Consider the following 20,722-nt stretch of genomic DNA (forward strand, 5'->3'; position numbering starts at 1 on the left):
TTCAGGGTGTGAGTGACTTTATGAATAATGTTCTGGCAATTGTAAAAGATGTATTTTATTCACATTAGTGTATTGACATGCTATTCAATGCCCCAGTAGATGACGTCACATCCGTGAGTTCACAGAAGAAGAAAAAAGAAAAGAAAAAAACTCAAAATGGAGACACATTTTGTAACATACAGTCCTGCTGTTCTTATTGATTATGGCCTTTGATAAAGCATAATTCACCATCAAAACTTTGGTAAAATAGACCTATACATCAACTGTATAGAATTAATATACATTCTTTACATAATCTATAATCACAAATATTACATAGCATTAATTTTGTTAATAAAAAGTCTGAATTACATTATTGTCAACTTTGACCTTTGTTGTGCAAACTACATCTGTAAGCTTTATGCTACAATGTAAACTGAATGAGTATGTTACTGTATTTACTTGTAAAAGATAAACTGCTAAAAAACCTAAAAAAAATAAAATAATAATCCCATATGCGAGGTAGTGGAAGATCTGAAACATCTCGTTACATCTTATTGGCTTTCCAGGACAGGTAAGAGTTCCAGGCAACAGCCACGATCTGAACAACAGCTAATCTGAAAAACACAAGCATGAACAAATTACTCTAGTAGAACTCATATATGTGTTACATATACATGCCTTAAAAGAATAATACAAAAAGCATGATCTAAATCCAGGTAAAACAGACCAGCTGACTCTAGTTGTTAAACCCAGTGGGGAAATAAAGGTGCCAGAAAGAAGTAACATCAAACAATGCACGCATCAAAAATCCCAACATTCAAAATAAAAATAAGAGCCTAATTAAAGTTTCCCAGCTTTAAACTCCTTTCATAATGCTGTGCTGCACACGGGGTTTCTGAGGCACGTCGTGAACGTTCTTTTCCCAGTGATGCCCTTAAATCTCCAGCACTGTTGGATTAGTGCCCTGCTGCAATGGACATCAATCACTTGACTTATGAGGCTAAAAAGGCTCATATTTATATATATATATATATATAAAAAATACATTAAAAAAAAGAGCTTTACCTGTGGTGGAGAGGGATGAAATAAAAATTGGCTATCTGCACTGGAGGCCAAAGCTGGAAAAATGAAGACATGTTGCATTAAATAGAACTGAACAATGAATTGAGAAAAAAACAAAAACAAAAAAGGGTGTCAGGTACGCCACTTACATAGTAATTGGAGATCAAGGCATCCATGTAGTCCTATTGGGATATGAAAAATGCAGAGTAAATATATGATCTGACAAAAATGCTGTTTAATATTATTGCTCATAGTTCAGGTTAAAGATGTGACCAAACCCAAGTACCCTAAACCTGAAGTATTAAACTTTGGTGGGGGAAAAAAGAAATGTGGCTCGTTGAGGAGAGGTGTGCCATTACATTTCTAAGCAATCAGACTTTTTTTTAACTTACTGGACGATAAAATACATAAAAACCCAAATTCTACTTGAGGAAGGAGCATGTCATCATAGAGCATCATAGAGGTCATTGGCACTTTTTACTTGGGCCAGTAGGCAAACACTTAACCATGTAGAACACCATAGAAACTGCACTAGCAATCACAGACTCTGCGATTTCACCAATCCTATAAGATCATTACAAATCACACTGTACGACATGGATCTAATAAACTTGGGTATGACATGTATGTAAACTGTGCGATGATGAAACCTATTGAATCGTAGGCTATGACGCAAGTTAGTATAGAACACAAAACGTCATCAGCATGTGCTAGTGGTAAACAAATAGAGAAAGATGAATCACACTTTGGCAATTGTGTTTTTTATGTGCGCTGAAAAAAAGAGGAGAATATGGACGCGTCATGGCTAGGAAAAAGAGGCCAACTTGGCATGCATTTTGCAGATGGAGTTTGAGGTAAGTAGTTTTACACCATGTCGCATTGATCAATACACCATTTCATGTTGCATTTTTATTGGCTAGTCAGTAGACGTAGACGTAGGTCGTAGCAGCAAACACTGTGAGATGATCATGCTACATTCATGACACTGTCAGAAAATCATCACAGGCTGTCTTTGGGCGCAGGACCGTGACCACAGTCGACTTTGAACCTCTCTCACTGTACGACGTAGGACCACCGTTTAGGAGCCATGACCACAGAAATCTCCACGATTGGTCATCTTTCGCCTGGGACAGCCCGAAATCGCACAATGTGCACCGGGCATAAAAGACACGTTGAGCATCTTAACAACCATAGCAAAGCCCTAGAAACCACTCACAACACCCACTGTGGCCTTCCACACACACACAATTTAATTGAGAAAACTGGGGGGAAAAAAGCTTAGTTTTAATTCATTATTTTCAGGCAACGGATCATAACTAGGCTTAGAATAGAATATAATGAAATATGAAGTGTTTCTGACCCTGCTTGTTCCCATCTAATATTCCCAGCAATGTTTTGAGCTCATTGACATTTCTTCAAGCATAAGCTGAAGGACTATGTGAGAACCTTAATACAAATTTTTGATTAATATCAATTTTCATGTAATTAAAAATAATCATGCTGTTGCAAAGACCTAATCAGAGAACCATGGCAGCTGCTTTTACAGATCCAACTAGAACAGCAGTGAATACACAATAACATTTAGATATTATTCTGCTTGCTCCAGATGAGTCAAAACATTATGACCGCCCGCCTAATATGCTGTTGGTCCTCCGCGTGCTGCCAAAACAGAACGACCCGTTGAGGCATGAGGAATGGTCTCTACAAGACCCCTGAAGTTATCCTGTGGTAGAAGTAGAAATTCACTGGTTATAATTCCTTTTCTTTTTTACCTGTTACCTGTTCTTTCATGCTTTCATCATGTAATGACGCTGGTTCTTAAACCCAGCCTGAGGGTCTCCACTGAGGCAGAGAGTGGCCACGGTTCCCTTTAAGTGCTATAAGAGCTCCACAACTACGTCCCACCGCATCAACCACAAGTCAACACCCTCCTATCCCTGGTGCCATATAAAAATCAAGTCATCTGGAACATGAAGGCCCTTTTCTCTGCTAGTGTCATCTTTTGAAAGGTCATCTTAGTGAGATTGAGTGTGTAAAAAGAAGCCCGTATTAGAAACTTGTGCTCTTTCTGTTTGTACTCTTCGCCTTAACGGTTTCTAATTAAGAACGAACAAGGCATCAGCCACCTGGGGTGAAACCACCGCGGGCCCCGAGACGTCATTATATTGTTCCCGCTGAATTTGACGTCACAGGAATTTAGCCCCAGAGGCACTGAGAGAGCGTTTCATTTTTTGGACCGTTTTGAATACACAAAGAAAGAGAACACAAGAGGGATGCTAATATTCTACATCTTCAGAAGTGAGCAACATCAAAAACCAGCCAAATCCTGAATGCCCTAGAAAAACCCCACAAGCAGTAAGCAACTGTTAACAATGATCAAACCAGAGGTTCAGAACAACCCCGAAGAGTTGAATGTGCCGTGTTCTTGTCAATTCATTCTGATATTGATCTATTATAGCACCAGGTCATAAAGCGTCAAACGGCTCATGATGAAAACAATAATGAGCGGATGAGTTGTTGGTTCTAATCTTGGATTTTCAGCGAGCTAATGTGCACTTAACCTTTCAATATAACATCAAAAGCTGCGCAACTCTCTAGACTCACACTTGATGATGATGTTTGCACTTGCTGTCATTTGGTAAAGTTAGAGAAAGTAGTCATTGGGGAGATGGCATTTACCTTGACTTGACAGATTATGTAGGCAACTCTAATTGTTTCAGCAATTGTATGTCTTTGCCAAAGTTATGTTGATTTACTTCAGATTAGCTGTGCATTTTTAAGAAATATAATTATATAAATTATTACATATATAAAATATTACTTAAATTAGCTTGAAAACATATTTTTTTGCAGTTCAATTTGGTGCCATTATTGGCACAGAAATTACACACTTTACCTTTAAAAAGGAACTTTTTAATTAACTATATATTAAATATTAATTATATTAACGGTGCCTGGTTCGTTCTTAATGACATCGACAAGACAAATATGTTTAGTCATAATTTTTAGATTTATAGTAAAATATGTTTGCTTATCCTCTGAGTTTTCCTAAGAACCCCTGATTTGAAAGAAAGAACAAAAGAAAAGGAAAAAAGAAAATACAAAGAAAAGCAAAAGAAGTACAAAAAAGAAAGGAATAAAAAGAAAAGGAAAGAAAGAATAAAAAAGAAAAGGAAAAAGAAAAAGAAAAAAAGAAAAACTCAAGTAAAATAAAATAAAGAATAAAAAAGAAACAAAAGAAAAAGACAGATAGAAAAAAGGATGAAGAAAAAGAGAAAATGAGAAGAGATGAAGAGAGGAGAAGAAGAGAAGAGATGTGACTTAAATCAGTGACTTAAATCAGCATGTGACTTAAATCAGTTTAGGAGGTATTTAATCGTAATTATAATATTAATATAAACAACAGTTATTAATTATCAATAAGTAAAAAGAAAAGAAGCAAGAAAAGGACAAACAAAAGAAAAAGACAGAAAAATACAAAAGAAAAGACAGAATTTTCTTTTCTAAAAAAAGGAGAAGAGAAGAGAAGAGAAGAGAAGAGAAGAGAAGAGAAGAGAAGAGAAGAGAAGAGAAGAGAAGAGAAGAGAAGAGAAGAGAAGAGAAGAGAAGAGAAGAGAAGAGAAGATCAGGTTAAGGATTCTTTCCACTTATTTAGCAGTTGCATTTGTCCTAAAGCGACACAGAGTTGACTAACTGAAGCCCAGTTTCCCTGGAGATCTCCTCTGGGTTAAGAACAGTAGCTCTGCTTTAAAGGGCACTTCTGCGAGCAGCATCTGAACTGCCCTCTTGTCACTCTTGTATCACCAAATTGCCTGACCTATAGCCATTATAAACAAAGGTAGACGCCGTCCACAACAAGCCATGGGTTTTAATCAGCATCAGGGGTCCCGTTTAAAACAAAAACAGCCCTACTAATAACTAGCAGGTACAAAATGTGTTTTAATGGATCAGAGTGATATTCTTTAAATCGAGTCGCGGAGTAGCATCGCCAAAGTTAGTGATTGGCTTTCAGCTCACATTGGCTGTTTGGGTTAATGAGAGCATTTATCATTAGCTTTCTGTCTTTTCTGGCATTTAGGTGACTGACCTTTCAGTCTCATTTTAACTCCGCCACCTTCCCTACATAAATAATTGATGGCCACACTCAGAGACACTGCTGCGTCAAGCGTTGTTCCTACAAGCCCATGAGTCACTCCTCGCTGGTCCAGCCCTCCGTCCCTTCATCCCTCCATCCCCGGAAATACAGTACTGTGCAAAAGTCTTAGGCATGATAATACATTTTTTTATCATGATTCCCACAAAAATATTAAGCGGCACAACTGTTTTTAACATATATAATAATTAGAAATATTTCTTGAGCAGAAAATCGGCATATTAGACTGGAGTAATGATGCTGAAAATTCAGCGTTGCCTTTACAGGAATAAATTACATTTTAAAAAGTTACTATATCACTATATTACAGTTTTTTACTATATTTGTGATCAAATCAATCCAGCCTTGGTCAGCATAAGAGACTTCTTTCAAAAACATTTAAAATCTTACCAACCCCAAACTTTTGAATGGTAGAATATATTTTATTTGTATATTGTTTTTGTTTTTATTAATTATTATATCAATTATTTTATATTAATGCTGAAAAAAATAACTTATAATATTACTTACATTACATAAAATGTTCCAATACACGGCTACATGATCATTTTCGGTTCCATTCCATTCGGTTTTCATTACATTCCAGTGTATCCAATTTTTGGGGGTTTCAGTTTCTGCCAAATCTGCTCAGTTCTTTGCGCCACTAGAATAATACTAGTCATTTGTTTTGTTTCAATGCTAATTTTTAATCCAGGCTTGTGATGAAAACTGACCCTCTTGAGTTTGGCCACATTCTCCTCCACAGTCAGTCCATTGAGCGCTCCAGATATTCCCAGGAAAGCACCCAAGAAACACGGCGCAAAGCACACCTGTGGATATACAAAGACCTGATTAGATCAGAGAGCACCTACTGTAACTGTAACTGTTCATTTATAGATGACATATAAATGTACATGATCAATCAAGTTCAGTGTTCATAATAAATACCATTATACAGCTAATCCAGCCTAATTGTTAATTTATAGACTACTGGTGCACATTTTCACATCTGATGAAATATGCATGCGATGCGCATATTGAAAGCTATCAAGGAGACAATGACAGACTGATGCATCCATTTATTATTAGCACACTAGATCACTGGAATTCCTTCATGTGTGGTTTTCCAAAGGACATCCCAAGCAGATTTGTTACAGATATCATCATAAAAAAAATTGTCAAACACAAACTAAAACCAGCCCATTTGCTTCTCCTTTGACTTTAGGGTAGAAATTCCACAATGTTTTATCCTTTATAATTTTTAAATGCCAAGAGACATGTTTTTAAATTTTTATTTAGGCCTTTTACAGGGCATGTAAAGTGATGTAAGCTATGGACATGCTGGCATTACCTGCTACTGACTGTTGGAATCTTTAGCTATTAAGCCAAATTTGATTCATAATATTTTACAAAATGGACAATTGAAATATCAAATGACTTCAACATCTGTGGACCTCTTTTCCTTAAGGTTTACACAGAAATTTAGAAAGTGGGTCTCTAAAAATAGCCTTAGAATCTCTTTTCTGAATAAATGTGGGAGAGCAGGCTGGCGTTGCAAGCGCTGTTGTTTGGGTGTAATCCGGTGATGGGGAGAGGGCCTGTCTTGCGTGCCTTTGTCCGCTTCATCCTGTATATTCATTCCACCAATCATGTAAACAATGACTTATGCAAACACTCATTTGTTTGACTGCCTATCAGGAGATGGATTACTTGACATGCATGAAGGGAGAGCTCAGATGGGATACCCAAAAGGGATAAAGTACGTAGCAGAGCCAACTATAAATCTCAAAATAAATAGCAGCTTCTAAGCATTTTAAATGTGTCTGCAGACTCCCCAAAAAAGACAACAGTCAGCTCCAAGGACAACTTTCCATGGGTCTATTTATAACTAAGACAGAAAAGACATTTTGAAACATACCGAATGTTGAGATCTGATTTTATTGTTGGTCTGTTGTATTGCTTTTATTAATACGGAGGGGAGAAGAGGGAGGACAGCATGGGGGAATATTCATCTTTGAATGCAGATCATCTGAATGAGTATCGACAATGTTCATCAATCTCTTATTTAAAAGTATTATATATTATTAATAATAATAATAATAATAATATATTGTAACACTTTCATATATATATATATATATATATATATATATATATATATATATATATATATACACATACACACACACACACACACACACAGGGTTTGAAATGAACACCGGGTAACGCTTTCAAATCACTAGCCAAGTTGGCGCGTTGTGTTTACTCACTTTGCTGGGGAAGTTCATGCAAGACAAATCTGCGCAGATTTAGTGCAAATACTCAACTCGTGAGTCATCAGGATATATTAAAAACAGCATATTGCGCAGAATCTACACATATCTGGCTTACTTGAACACACGTCACTACGCAAACAAATATACATATATTATGTGTGTGTGTCTCTATATATAATCTGGTTTATTTCTTCTTTTTTGGCTAGTAGAAGTTCTGAATGGCCGGTAACTTAATTTTGTAGCCAAATTGGCCGGCGGGTGAAAAAAGTTAGTTTCAAACCCTGCATATGTATGTATATATAGTGGGGAGTATTTGTCAAGTATTTGATACACTGCCAATTTTGTAGGTTTTCCCACTTACAAAGCATGTAGAAGTCAGTCATTTTTATTATAGGTACACTTCAACTGTGAGTGACGGAATCTAAAACAAAACTCCAGAAAATCACATTGTATGATTTTTAAGTAATTAATTTGCATTTCATTGCATGACAAGTATTTGATAGTATTTGACAGAATTTTCATTTTAAAGTGGAGTATCCCTTTAATACAGGTAATGAGTGGAGAACAGGAGGGCTTCTTAGATAAAAACTAACAGGTCTGTGAGAGCCGGAATTCTTACTGGTTGGTAGGTGATCAAATACTTATGTCATGCAATAAAATGCAAATTAATTATTTAAAAATCATACAACGTGATTTTCTGGATTTTTGTTTTAGATTCCGTCACTCACAGTTGAAGTGTACCTATGATAAAAATTACAGATTTCTACATGCTTTGTAAGTAGGAAAACCTGCAAAATCGGCAGTGTATCAAATACTTGTTCTCCCCACTGTATATACAGTACATACCGGTACACATACACATACATATATAATATACACACACATCACAAATGTGTATTAATACTGAAGATATTAATACCATGTAGATCTCACACACACACAAAATTACTGCAATACATTGCTCACCTGGTCAACCAGCATTTTCTTCAGAGCTGCACTTTTAGTACCACCAGTAACAAGTTTATCCAGCACCTTGTACCATCCACCGACCAATGGACCCTTCAAAACACAGGAAACATAATTAAATATGTGAAGCACTTCAGTAAAATTCAAACACTTCAGTAAACAATCATGAACACAAGCTCAGAACATTGAGGTCGTGCCAGTGGTTTAATTTGTTTATGACGTGATTTTGAAAACAGCGGGCTGTAATTAGCTCCAATCCTCTGTGAATTAATGAGCTTTCTTTTCATTTCCCAGTGTGGTTTCAGTCTGGGCCTGATTAGTAAACTGATCAATAAATGTGTCAAACAGTGTCCACCGGGGGTGTTTCAGTCAACGATGACAACTGAATTCTTTGGTTAATCTTTCTTTTAATGCAATTATAATTTGTGGTTCAGCAGTATCGATGTAAAATCACCCACCAATGCTTAATTATGCATATGGGTGTCTTTAACAAACAGCTGTGCACTTGTTTGAGAAGACGTTTGTCATTTTTATAAGCAGTGATGATATATAGCAGTTTTATGCCATCTTTCTGCATTTTTTTCTGTTTCCTGTCCTTTTTGCAAAATAAAGGATGTCATACGACACATTAAATGATTAATACTGAGCTTCTGCTTAATTCGGTTGATTGGGCAATAAGTACACAGCCTATAACCATAAACCGGCAACAGAAAATAAGCACGTCAGAAATGCAATATAATTACAGCTCAATGGACAGAAAATTTCCACAGGAGATACAGGACAAATTTTACCTTCTGACCTATGGTTCGCACTTTTGTTCTAAACGCAGTTCTTACTGCACTAATAATAACGACTGAGGACTGATGTTTAAAACACTCAGACTTGTAAAAGCTTTAAATCATACAGGCCATTTGCAGATTAGTCCTCAAGTCATTTGAACAGAACAAGTGCATTAGTGCTTTGTGTTTGTGAGAGAGAGGAAGGAAGGGAAGAGCAGGATGATCAATATGTCAATCACTGTGTGCAGTTATGCAACTTCATCGCCTGTTCCAACAAATGACACCCTACACATGATCTGTAATGGCCATAACACAACAGTCATAACACAACTGACATTTTGCAACATATCATTATTCTTTTTTGTCTTTGTGAAATTGTATTGTTATCATCTAATGTAAAACTAATTCTGACCTGGAAATAGTTGTTTTTATTTCCAGGTTAAAACAGCGAGTGCTTTTGAGAATGAATAAAAAAATCAATAAAGATTTTGCAAGGATTATGTGGCTTCAAATCTTTAACAGTCATGCAATCGTTTGAAATGTATTGTAAAAAAAGGAAGAGTTTGGTATACACTACCGTACTTTTTTTTTTTTTTTAAAGAAATTTATTTTATTCAGTGAGGATGGATTAAATGTATCAGATTTGTGAGTAAAGACATTTATAATCTTTCAAAAGATTTCTATTTCAAATAAATGTATCATGGTTTCTGCAAAAATAACATCAATTATAATGGATTAACATCAATCCAAAGTTCCAAAGCTGGAGGATCTCAAGATGCAATGAACCACATGCAAATGAAACAGAATCACAGGAGACTTACGACGAAGAAGAAGCCAATGCTCATCATCTTGGCGGTACGTCTCATGCTGTGATTGGCCAGTCCACGACGCTCAATCAGCTGCTGGGAGATGACATCACCCACACCCACCAGAGAGCCTGGAAGAGAGGGAGAAAGAGGGGGTGCCAGTCAGGCATCTGTTTGCCCCCACTGCCCAGCGTGAAGGCTCGCACTCAGGTAATCATGCCAAAAGAGAATTGACAGGAAAGACTCTTTCAAGATTTTTGCTGCCCCATTCACTCCATACTGACTGAGAGAAGAGAGCGAGGCTAAAGGATAACAGAAAGAAGTTGTAAAGGATAACAAATGCTGACTTTTTGACCTTTAGACTATCATTCACACTACCGTTCCAAAGTTTGGGGTCAGTATTTAAAAAATAAAATAATTAGTAATATAGTTGAGTAGTGTACATAATATTACAATCTTTTTTTTTCTTTTTTTTTATTCTACCATGTACTGACTTAATTACATTTATACTTCTACTATGATTCAAAAACGTATTATTTAGTAATTGTATAAAAATAACAGTAGACAACTCAAAATAACAGAGATCATAACTATAGTAAAACAAAGACGCAAAGACTTCAAGAAATCCATCCAGTCACTCCACAATGACCTTTAAATGTCACATTGTAAACTTCACGTTGCATCGAGACCCCCTTTGGAACACCATGGGAGGTTGTTTTCTAATAGCAGGGACAGATGTTATCCTGTAAAACACCATTAGTCAAATAAGCCATGCAACAAATTTCTGAAAACACTCCGGAAACATTTTAATCCATTGCAGAAAGTAATACCAAACTCTAATTTATTCATCAAAATGTTTCAAAAGCTCCACAATGTGACCTGATGCAAGATATATTTGACAACTTTTCCTCTAACAGACCAACTTGAAAAGTCTTCCGTCTTTTTTAGTACTGTCCATTTGCACTATTACCGGTATTGGATGCATGAATAAATTCATCTCAAAGTGTTTAAGCAACTAAACCAAGAGACACCTTTAAACGTTAGTACAGTAGTGGCCAAAAGTGATGTCAAAACAAGGAAAATTGGCTCCTTCGCACTTTATTCAAACTTTTAAATAATAATTAAATATTTTGTATGCCCATGGTCAATCGGTTTTGGATATTGCTCATGTTCTGGATGTGAATGGTCACAATGTCCACAGAATTATTTCAAACCACAGTGAGACAACTAGAATGTAAAGTGCTGTGGCTGGTCAAGGAAGACTAGTGAGCATTTTGACAGGAGGATAAAAATCAACTGAATGTGGGACCACCTCAAAACAGCTTCTAAAGACCTGGATGAGAACTCAAACCTCCAATTTCATCTTGAACTGTAAGCCAATGGCTTTGAGAGGCTGGATTGGTAGGTTGTGTACAAGTAAAGAAACCATTTATTAGTTTTATCTACTGCAAAAAATATCTGCCAAAGAAAACAAGGACTGGAGAGTGGAAGATTGGGGGGGTATTCTGCAGTCTGACAAGTCAAATTTAACAACCTATCATTGGATGGTGTCAGGTATGTTCGTAGAAGATGAATGAAGTGTTTTAATACCAAATGAACACATGGTGCCATTAAGCACGGCAAGGGAAACATATTGGTAATGGGGATGCATGTCTGCAGCAAGTGTTGGAAGGAGCTACAAAGTTGCATCCACTTTGAAAATGGACCAATACTTGGGAATCCTGCTGAACACAATGTAGCCAAGAATGGAGGATCTGTTTGGAGAGCAGATGTGTATTTTCCAACATGATAACGATCCCAAACACACCGTGAACGCAACAAAGTTGCGCACAATGAAAGTGTTCATGCTTAGCATTTTGAAGTCTTCAAGTGGTCTCTTCAGTCCCTTGACCTTAAGGCCATTGAAAACCTTAGGGAAATGATAAACCTAAATTGTGATACGATGAATCAGGTGCAGGTCTTCCAATGAAACTTAACTTTGGGAAGAACTTAAGGAGGATTGGAAAGAAGTTAAGCATGACACATGCGCAAAGTTTAGTGAGTCAGATGTCAAAAACAAGGGAGAACCAATAAAATATTAATACCTGATTACACTGTGGTAAATGCATGCTTTATTTCTAGTGAGATTTTTTTGTTGTTGCATAATACAAAACCATATTTAATTGTATGCTGGAGTTTGCCTTACTTGCCAAATAATTTTGTCATTAACCAAGTTTATTGTATTCTTGTACTCTTCATGTTCTGATTGTTTAGAACCTGAAATGTCATTAAAAGCATAGAAGCCCTCCAGACCTCACTTTTGGCCACTACTGTATGTGTGCGTTCATCCATTCATCCTTGAGGAATCACTGAATGAACAAAAGCTGTTGAATGTGAGTGATTGAAAGCTTTAGATAGACTGCAGCTCATCACATTCTCCCCATTTTCACACAAACTGTGTGCCAATCACATTGACAGAGCGGTTTCCTCCTAACTGCTGGAAATGTCACAGGTCTCCTTTCTCTACACACACACACTTCGATCGTCTGCAGTCAAAGCCGTGAGGGCAGCAAATAGAGCCATGCATTATGCATGTGTACATAAACAGAGACCTCACTGGATATTGACATGTATCGCAAACCCAAAAAGAATACAAACCTCAACAAAAGAAATAAAACCAATAGAGACCATCAAAAAGGAGATTTCTTACCTTTTTTTTCACATAAAAAAACACTGTGTGGATTGTCACACCGAGACCATTTAATTAAATTAATATAACTGTGCAAAAGTCTTAAGCATTTTCACCCCAAAAAAATGGTTTTAAGCTAGTTATTTATATAATTTGCTGTAGTGTGTCTAAAGGAAATATCAGTTTACATTTCCAAACATTCCTTTTGCCATTACTTGTAATGATCCGGTGACATTTTTCTATACAAAAGAAGTCTGATGACAGCCGGCGTGCTCCACACGGAGATCTGATCTCATCATCAGAGTCCATCTGGGATTACATGAAGAAACAAAAAAAACGGAGACAGACTAAATCCAGAAGAACCGCGGCAACGTCTCCAAGGCGCCTGAAGAATCCTACCTGAAAAGCTACTAGTACTGTGAAAAGTTTTATGCACTTGCGTAAAAAATGCTGTAAAGTGAGGATGCCTTGAAAAATAAATAGATTTTATTCATCCATTAACTTCTATTAACTAAATGAAATACATTTTTGGTGTGACCACCCTTTGCGCTTAAAACATCTTTTGTCCAGGTACACTTGCACATAGTTTTTCAAGGAGCTTTGGAGGAAGGTTTTTTTTCAAGTGTCTTGGAGATGTTGCCACAGTTCTTCTGGATTTAATCTGTGTACAAAAGAAAAAAATGAGACAGACTAAATCCAGAAGAACTATGGCAACGTCTCCAGGTCACTTGAAGAAACCTGCCTAAAAAATGATTCGCAAGTGTCTCTAGGACAAAAGCTGCATTAACACATGAAGTTAAAAAAAAGCACACACTACACAACATATCTTCAACTATTCTGATGCAATATAACCTGAATCAGGTGGATTCACTTCTGTTAAGTGAGGTCACTGTTCAAAACACATGGCGAGCTGGAGAGAAGCCGCTATAGTACGCAGCATGCCATAGCAGCAGGAGGGTGGTGAGAGTTGAAATGCCTTAGAGAGGAGAATGCTGGGAACTCTGGTCTCTCTCCAGCAGGTTGTTAACGGCACAGCGGGGTGATCCACCAACAGAAAGACTGTGTCATGCTCTCACTCAACCCCACACAAACACAGCAGGCAAAGCCTTTTCTGATCTGTGAGAGAAACACTCTGGACTCTCCGATTGCATTTTACAAGCACTGCAAACCCTGACATAATGACTCAGTGTTATGACATGACTAATTGTACACAGGCACTGGACTGATGGTACCAGCAGTGGGTTTGTGACACTAACACTGCTTCTAGATTATCTCTTTCTTCAGAAATACCATTGAGTTCACAGAAAGCCCTGAGTAAGCCGCAAGTTCACAAACCTTTGAAGTTAAGTTTAACAGGGTTTTAAATTAGTATTATATGTATTGGGAGGATTCAGTCCTTGGAAGAAGACTTTTTTTTTGTGCCAAAAAAAAAAAAAAAGGCAAAATAGTATAGACCTTTTAAACACCATATCGGGTATATGCTGTAACAAATAATTATCTGTGATTCGGTCACTATTTAAAGCTTATAATAGCAAAAATAAATTATACAACATCCATTGCTTTTTTTTATTATAGGCATTAGTATTAGACTTCTGTTGGAAGCAGATAATATTGCCACTTATTTTTCGCAATTCTAACAGTACATAACAGCAAAAACAGGGAATATATGCAAAACCTAAATCTATAACATTCAAAGGTTTGGGGTCGGTATGATTTTGTTTTTGGAAGAAGTATCTTATGCTCACCAAAGCTGCATTTATTTGATTAAAAATACAGTAAAAATAAATGTTTCCATTTAAAATAAATGTTTTCCATTTTAGTATACCGGTATATTTTAAAATGTAATTTATTCCTGTAAAGGCAAAACTGAATTTTCAGCAGAGAATATTATGCTTTAAAAAATTTTTTGTGGAAACCATGATCCATTTTTTTCCAGGATTCTTTGAAAAATAGAAAGTTCAAAAGAACAGCTTTTTTAAAAATATAAATCTTTTGTAACATTATAAATGCCTTTACTGTCACTTTTGATAAATTCATTGCATCCAAGATGATAAAAACAAAATTTAACCTAAACTTTTAAATATTAGTATAAATGAAATAGCAGTTATATATAATATACTAACATTATATATAAAAGTATTATAAGTATCACTGATTAGACTGCTACTGTTTAAAAAAAATAAGACAGACCTATAGCCTAATATCGACCATCATCTCGATTATCAGCCATAACATAAATACATAGCATATATTGGTGCATGCCTAATGAAAAAACATCTATATAAAGTCAAGCTGTTTACAATGACAACAATGTTTCCACATCAACACCCCCGATCTCTAAACACTCATTACGTTTCACCTTGACAAGCTAATTTGCAGGATCCTTAAAAAAATTATTCTGCAGCCAAATACAGAACTGCCAGGGAAGAGAAATGGAGCAACACATAAAAAAAAATGCAACTGCCTTTAAATTTAGCGGACAGCTGCTTCCTCACACTTGCCCAAATATCATGGTTTACAAAGGACATTCTGCCTTAACAACAGAGCCAAGCGAGGCAACGTAGCCCCTTTTAAGTGACCTAACCTTTTCGTAAAATGTCAAGGAAAGACTAATAATCCAGTATAGCAGACTGAAAAGAGCCAGAAACCTTTGCCATGCTTTTACTGGGTCATCTTATCAAAACAGCACCAGCTTATTGATCATGGTAGGCAGAACCAGGCGGACAGGAGGGCAGAGGCGGAGTGAGAGCTAACAGCATGTTGTGAAGTGATAATAAACACTTATGTTTTCCACTTCTTGGTTCAACTTGACGTTAACAGGTTGAGAAGCATTGAAGACTAAACTCTAAAAACATCTGTTAAGAATAGCCTGTCCTGGTAGGGACTTTTTCTCATTTGCACCATGAAAAACAGGGGCTTAAAAGTTATATTCCGGGTCTCTGATTACAAAAAAACACCAATTTCAGAGGAAAACAATGTCCATTTATCTAAATTAGCAAAGACGACGACCCCAACCAAACAAAAACATGGTTGCTTGTCATTACGCTGTGCCAAATAAAATGCAATTTACCACACACTCAGGTGCAATCTGCCCCGTACCTCGTGCCAACTGGAGTATGGCACTCATCTATGCTAAATGCATCTCGAAATATGCTGAAGTCAGCTCAACACTTCCCACCGTCTGTCCTTGAGGGAGAGTCTCAGGGGAAGAACAGCCCTGATTGACGCATCTTGTGCTTAGTGAAATTATCTGTGATCAATTTGGCAGGGATCTGCACATTCTCCATGGGGACCAGCGGCAGGCTACGGCAACCCTACCCATTTAGCTGATGAGACCAGTGTGACATGGCTTACCTGGGCTACAGTAAACATTTACAAGCCCCATTCATTCAGATTTGCCCTCTTTGGATGACATTGATTTTTTCAGTTCTACATTTAGCACAGATTATGGGGTTAATGCATCGCTAATGACTTGAAAAACGGAAATGTAGCGCCTTCATCCCCTCTATTCATTCATTTATTCATTCGCTCATTAATCTCTTCCTCTTAACATCTGTACCTGTTATAAATAAATCCATTTGTCACTTCAACCAAGTGCATCGGTTAAAGCTGAAGTGTGAAATCTCTGTGCCACTAGTGGCAAATAAACGGAATTGCAATAACAATGGGTATATTCCCATCAGCCTGTAGTGCCCTGCGGAGGACTTCACAGGGTGTTCAGCTATCTTAAGTGAGAATCAGTCCAAGTGAACATCAATGTAATAGAGTTTGACTAAAATAAATGCAGTGGAATGAATGTGTTTAATTAGTCCCAGTTTGCATGCAGTTATTCGAGGATATAAAGTGTGCAGGATGCAAACATTTTTAATGCAGCTATCATGGTTATGGGTTCCATAAGGTAATACACTACATAATAGACAGTTTGAAGTCAGTAAAGTGAATACATTTTAAATAAATGTTGTTCTTTTGAACTTTCTATTCATCAAAGAATACTGAAAATTTGTATTTGTATAAAAATTTTATTTCCATAAAAATGTATAACAGCACAACTGTTTTTAATTGTGATAATAATAGGAAATGTTTCTTGAGCACCAAAAAAGCATACTAAAATGATTTCGGAAGGATCATGTGACACGGAAGACTGCTGACAAACTAGCTTTGCCATCACAGACATATATTAAAATAGAAAACAATCATTGTATTATTTATTATTTTAATTTATCACAGTATTACTGTTTTCCTGTATTTTTGATAAGATACATGCAGCACTGGTGCACATAAGAGACTTATTTCAAAAACATTAAAAATACTTTTGAACAGTAGTGTATAAATCTAATGTGACTAAATCAGATTTATTTTCCGACTATATTAATGAAAAAAATGACAATTAAAATAATGTCTCTTTTCAAACTCCCCGTCTGCCATTGGTCAGACTAATGGCATCGCTCATGTCTAAACTCGTGTCACTGGTTGGGCTGAACGGGATGCTCAAACAACCTACAAATAGTTGACTGTATATTTAACTGGCTTATGAAAAACTAGGTCTATTTTAACCTAAAAACATAACCCTTGAACTTCCAACTCACTCAAGTTGTTCACCTTGCCCGAGAATGCCAAGTTTTATTGCATTCGATTTATTTGAAGGGAAGATCACGTCCCTTGGTCTCTGAATAAGCGCTGGTCCACACGTCTGTGAAAACATCCAGTTATTATCTAATTTTGAAATAACCCCGCTTCCATCTCATTTAAAGCATCTTGCTGTCTAATATTAAACCTATACCCACATAAGGCTAAAGTTTCTATAAATACTCGAGCACTCCCTGATGTGGAAAACAAAGGCGATGAATCATAGCTCTTGTCTGTAATCTTGATTACATAAAACTCAATCGCTCTGCGGCACGAGGCCACTGGTGATTTTAAGCATGTTGGCCAAGTTGTCAGTGGCAGTCTAGCCAAGCACTAATTAATCCTAATGCTACAGTTTGAATGACTCATTATGCACCCAACAGCTTGTTTAAGCAGGCTCATTGATTAACAATAAGATGTATTCTCATTCACTCATTTTGTTAAACAAGGTGAACAGATTCCTGTCAAACTGATTAGTTAATGCACAGTAATCACACATGAAATTAAAGCATAGGGGTGTGTCATTTCAGCCCTACGGTGACACCAAACCAAAATGCAAGTGATTGTTTTCAAATAAACTTTACACTCCCTGCGTCTGCCATTGTTCTGAAAAACGGTCAATTGATCAGTCTTACCTGACAAAAATAATGTAAAATCATTCAGAAGACTTTTCGAACAAGACATTTCCCCCAATCGCTTGGCTTCAATAAAATAAATAGCCTTTTTAAACTGCACTTAAGTTCTGAAAGTGTTGATATGTTTCCATAGTACATTGAACTCTGATCTCAAAAGGCAAAGGAAATTTTGATTCCTCATCACCTGAATGTTTTAATCTAGACATCAGCATCTGTGTTCAGCCAAAAAGAAAGTCTCCAGCAGAACAACTCGGACTTTAACCATTCATTAAATATGTTGTTTTGTGCTGTCATCTTCTGGCACAATGGTGTAATTGCAGCGAAAATACAATTCTTACCCCGTGTTTCACAGACAAGGCTTAAGCCAAGTCCCAGACTAAAATGCATGTTTGAGCTGTTTCCACTTAAAGCAACTTGCACTGACATGTCTTAAAATATGTCATTGCCATAGTTTTGTCTCAAGGCCCGGTTTCACAGACAAGGCTTAGATTAAGCCAGGATTAGGCCTTAGTTCGATTAGGACATTTAAAGGGATACTCCACTTTAAAATGAAAATTCTGTCATCATATACTCACCCTCATGTTGTTTCAAACCTTTATGAATGTATTTATTCTGCTGAACAGAAAGGAATATATTTAGAAGAAAGTCAGTAACCAGACAGTTTCTGTTCTCATTGACTTCCATAGTAGGAAAAAAATATACTATGGAAGTCAATGGTACCAGAAACTGTCTGGTTACTGATATTCTTCTAAATATCTTCCTTTCTGTTCAGCAGAAGAAAGAAATTCATACAGGTTTGAAACAACATGAGGGTGAGTATATGACAGAATTTTCATTTTAAAGTGGAGTATCCCTTTAAGTAGCTTTCATAAACGTGCCTTTAAAAAAAAACAAAAAAACATCTTGTGCATCTTGAGACAAAACAATGGCAGTAACATATTTGAAAATATGTCAGTGCAAGTTGCTTTCCATTAAAACAGCTCAAACATGCATTTTAGTCTGGGACTAGGCTTAAGCCTGGCCTGTGAAACCGGGGACAAATGTCTTGGATGCAAAAGGTGATAGATAATGTAAACATTCCTGTTTCAATTTTTTTGATATTTAATAGCATTTAAACTGAAAACAAAAGTTAAAATAGACCCTCCCCCCCTAATCTATACTCCCACCCTGTAAAACCCACAGTGACAAAGTTCAAGCAAACAGCTAAGCAGACTGTTGCTGAGAAAGGCTTTCCGTTGTTTATATGGCTGATCTATTATTGACGCTCAAAAACAATCCTGCTGTTTAGAAGTGATAGTGCAAACAGGAAAGATAAATATTTAATCAATAGCATCTGAGATGGAGTTGACCTAAAGGGAATTGGGAACATCAACCATAGGACTACAAAAAAAGAAAGAAAAGGTGGTGAAAAAGGGAAGAATACTGCTCTTACCCGCAGTTATAATCTGTACTGTCCATGGACGTTTGGCTATCAGCAGCTGATAAGATCTCCAAAGACCCGCCATGGGACAAAGTCTAAGAAAAACAAGACCACTGAAATTGCTACAATGAAGCAGAAAAATTGCTGACAATTTAAAGCTATTTAATATTAGTATGTGGCTGGCCAGAATAATATCAACGTCATGTCATGGTATTCAGTTAATTAGAGAAAAACATTCAAACAAATATCTCTTTGTAAATTTATGAAACACGTAATGCAACATGTAATTTTATGCAGATTTATGCAACACGTGCTTTATTGCTATGACAAATATTTTTACATTCCTATTGCCAAAGCATTTGCAGCGATTGTTGCGTCCAGTTAAAATTGCACATTTAGAACAGTGCGAAATGAATAAAAATAAAATAATAATAATTATTATTATTATTATTATTAAGAATTCTAAAGCATAAAGCATAAAATAATACAATAGCTCTACAAGTAAAGGTAAGTTAAGGCATAATCATAAAACAACTCTGGCCCTTGAGATCAACTTTCCTGCAGAGTTTATCTCCAACCACTAACAGTCTTTCATTTGGAAACTGGACTACAATGTCGCATTGTACATTTTTGATTCAATGAAAAGAATCGGCTCAAAATAGTCATTCATTCGGACTATAGACATTCTCGCTATAAATGTAGGAATCTATGTCAAAGTATTTTAGAGCGGTAAAACGTATTTTCGAGAACTTTTAACGGAACTGATTTTATAAAAGTCCCGTCGCATCCGTACAGTGAGGAAAGGGGCGCGCTCTGGCTGATCAAAAGCGCGTGCAAAAAATCATAATGAATTTCCAAACTTCAAAACCAAACGATAATTTATGTTTTACTCAGTCGGATAAGGGTAAATCTTTTTCTTACTTTAGTGACACATAAAACTAATGATGTAAGTTACTATCCGTTGTAACGTTACACGTGCAGACACTATCACGTAACCAATCTTTCGTAATTGTATGTAATTTATTTTCCGACTCCTGCACAGAAAGTTTTGACCGGTATTGTGGCTTATGTTAGAAGTTTAGTCCTACCTTGTCACGTAAACAGAAGTGGTACAATGAGTGTCCGAGATGTTGGCGTTGCTGAAATTAAAGCGGTATGACTGCTGCTTTAAAAGACTAAGTCAAAAGAGGACAGAAAGTGACTTCAGATCAGAAGATGTGGCTGCAGTTTAAACACACACGCTGAATTAATTCAGTCTTGCATCAGGACAACTTGATAAGTGGTTGACAATACAATTTTACACCATAGTCAACAATTTAGCGTGATGCTTGAGCGTGCAGTCTGTGTGAAGCAAGCTAAAGGTTCAAGCT

At 36.5% G+C, this 20,722-nt stretch overlaps 1 protein-coding gene across 1 annotated transcript; it reads right to left on the minus strand.

Annotated features, from left to right (window-relative positions):
- mpv17 (mitochondrial inner membrane protein MPV17) lies at positions 1-20,700 on the minus strand. The gene is made up of 8 exons (XM_082148333.1): positions 20,441-20,700; positions 19,365-19,447; positions 10,019-10,134; positions 8,419-8,511; positions 5,911-6,006; positions 1,194-1,226; positions 1,048-1,100; positions 1-596 (listed from the first exon to the last, which is right to left on the minus strand). Exons 2-8 carry the CDS (start codon positions 19,435-19,437, stop codon positions 527-529), a joined length of 534 nt encoding a protein of 177 aa, XP_082004459.1. The 5' UTR covers positions 19,438-19,447; positions 20,441-20,700; the 3' UTR covers positions 1-526.
- Positions 20,701-20,722: the final 22 nt, after the last annotated feature.

Source organism: Leuciscus leuciscus (genome assembly GCF_965113295.1).
Source record: "Leuciscus leuciscus genome assembly, chromosome: 19".
In the NCBI taxonomy this organism is placed as follows: domain Eukaryota; kingdom Metazoa; phylum Chordata; class Actinopteri; order Cypriniformes; family Leuciscidae; genus Leuciscus; species Leuciscus leuciscus.

What these genes read in the sequence shown, in the direction of transcription:
- mpv17 (XM_082148333.1), bottom strand. Translation starts at nt 19,437, where the DNA reads ATGGCGGGTCTTTGGAGATCTTATCAGCTGCTGATAGCCAAACGTCCA. An exon ending in GCATTGGCTTCTTCTTCGTC is followed by an intron (nt 8,512 to 10,018) that starts GTAAGTCTCCTG and finishes TGTGTTTTGAAG; the next exon opens with GGTCCATTGGTCGGTGGATG. An exon ending in TTCATCCCTCTCCACCACAG is followed by an intron (nt 597 to 1,047) that starts GTAAAGCTCTTT and finishes TGTGTTTTTCAG; the next exon opens with ATTAGCTGTTGTTCAGATCG.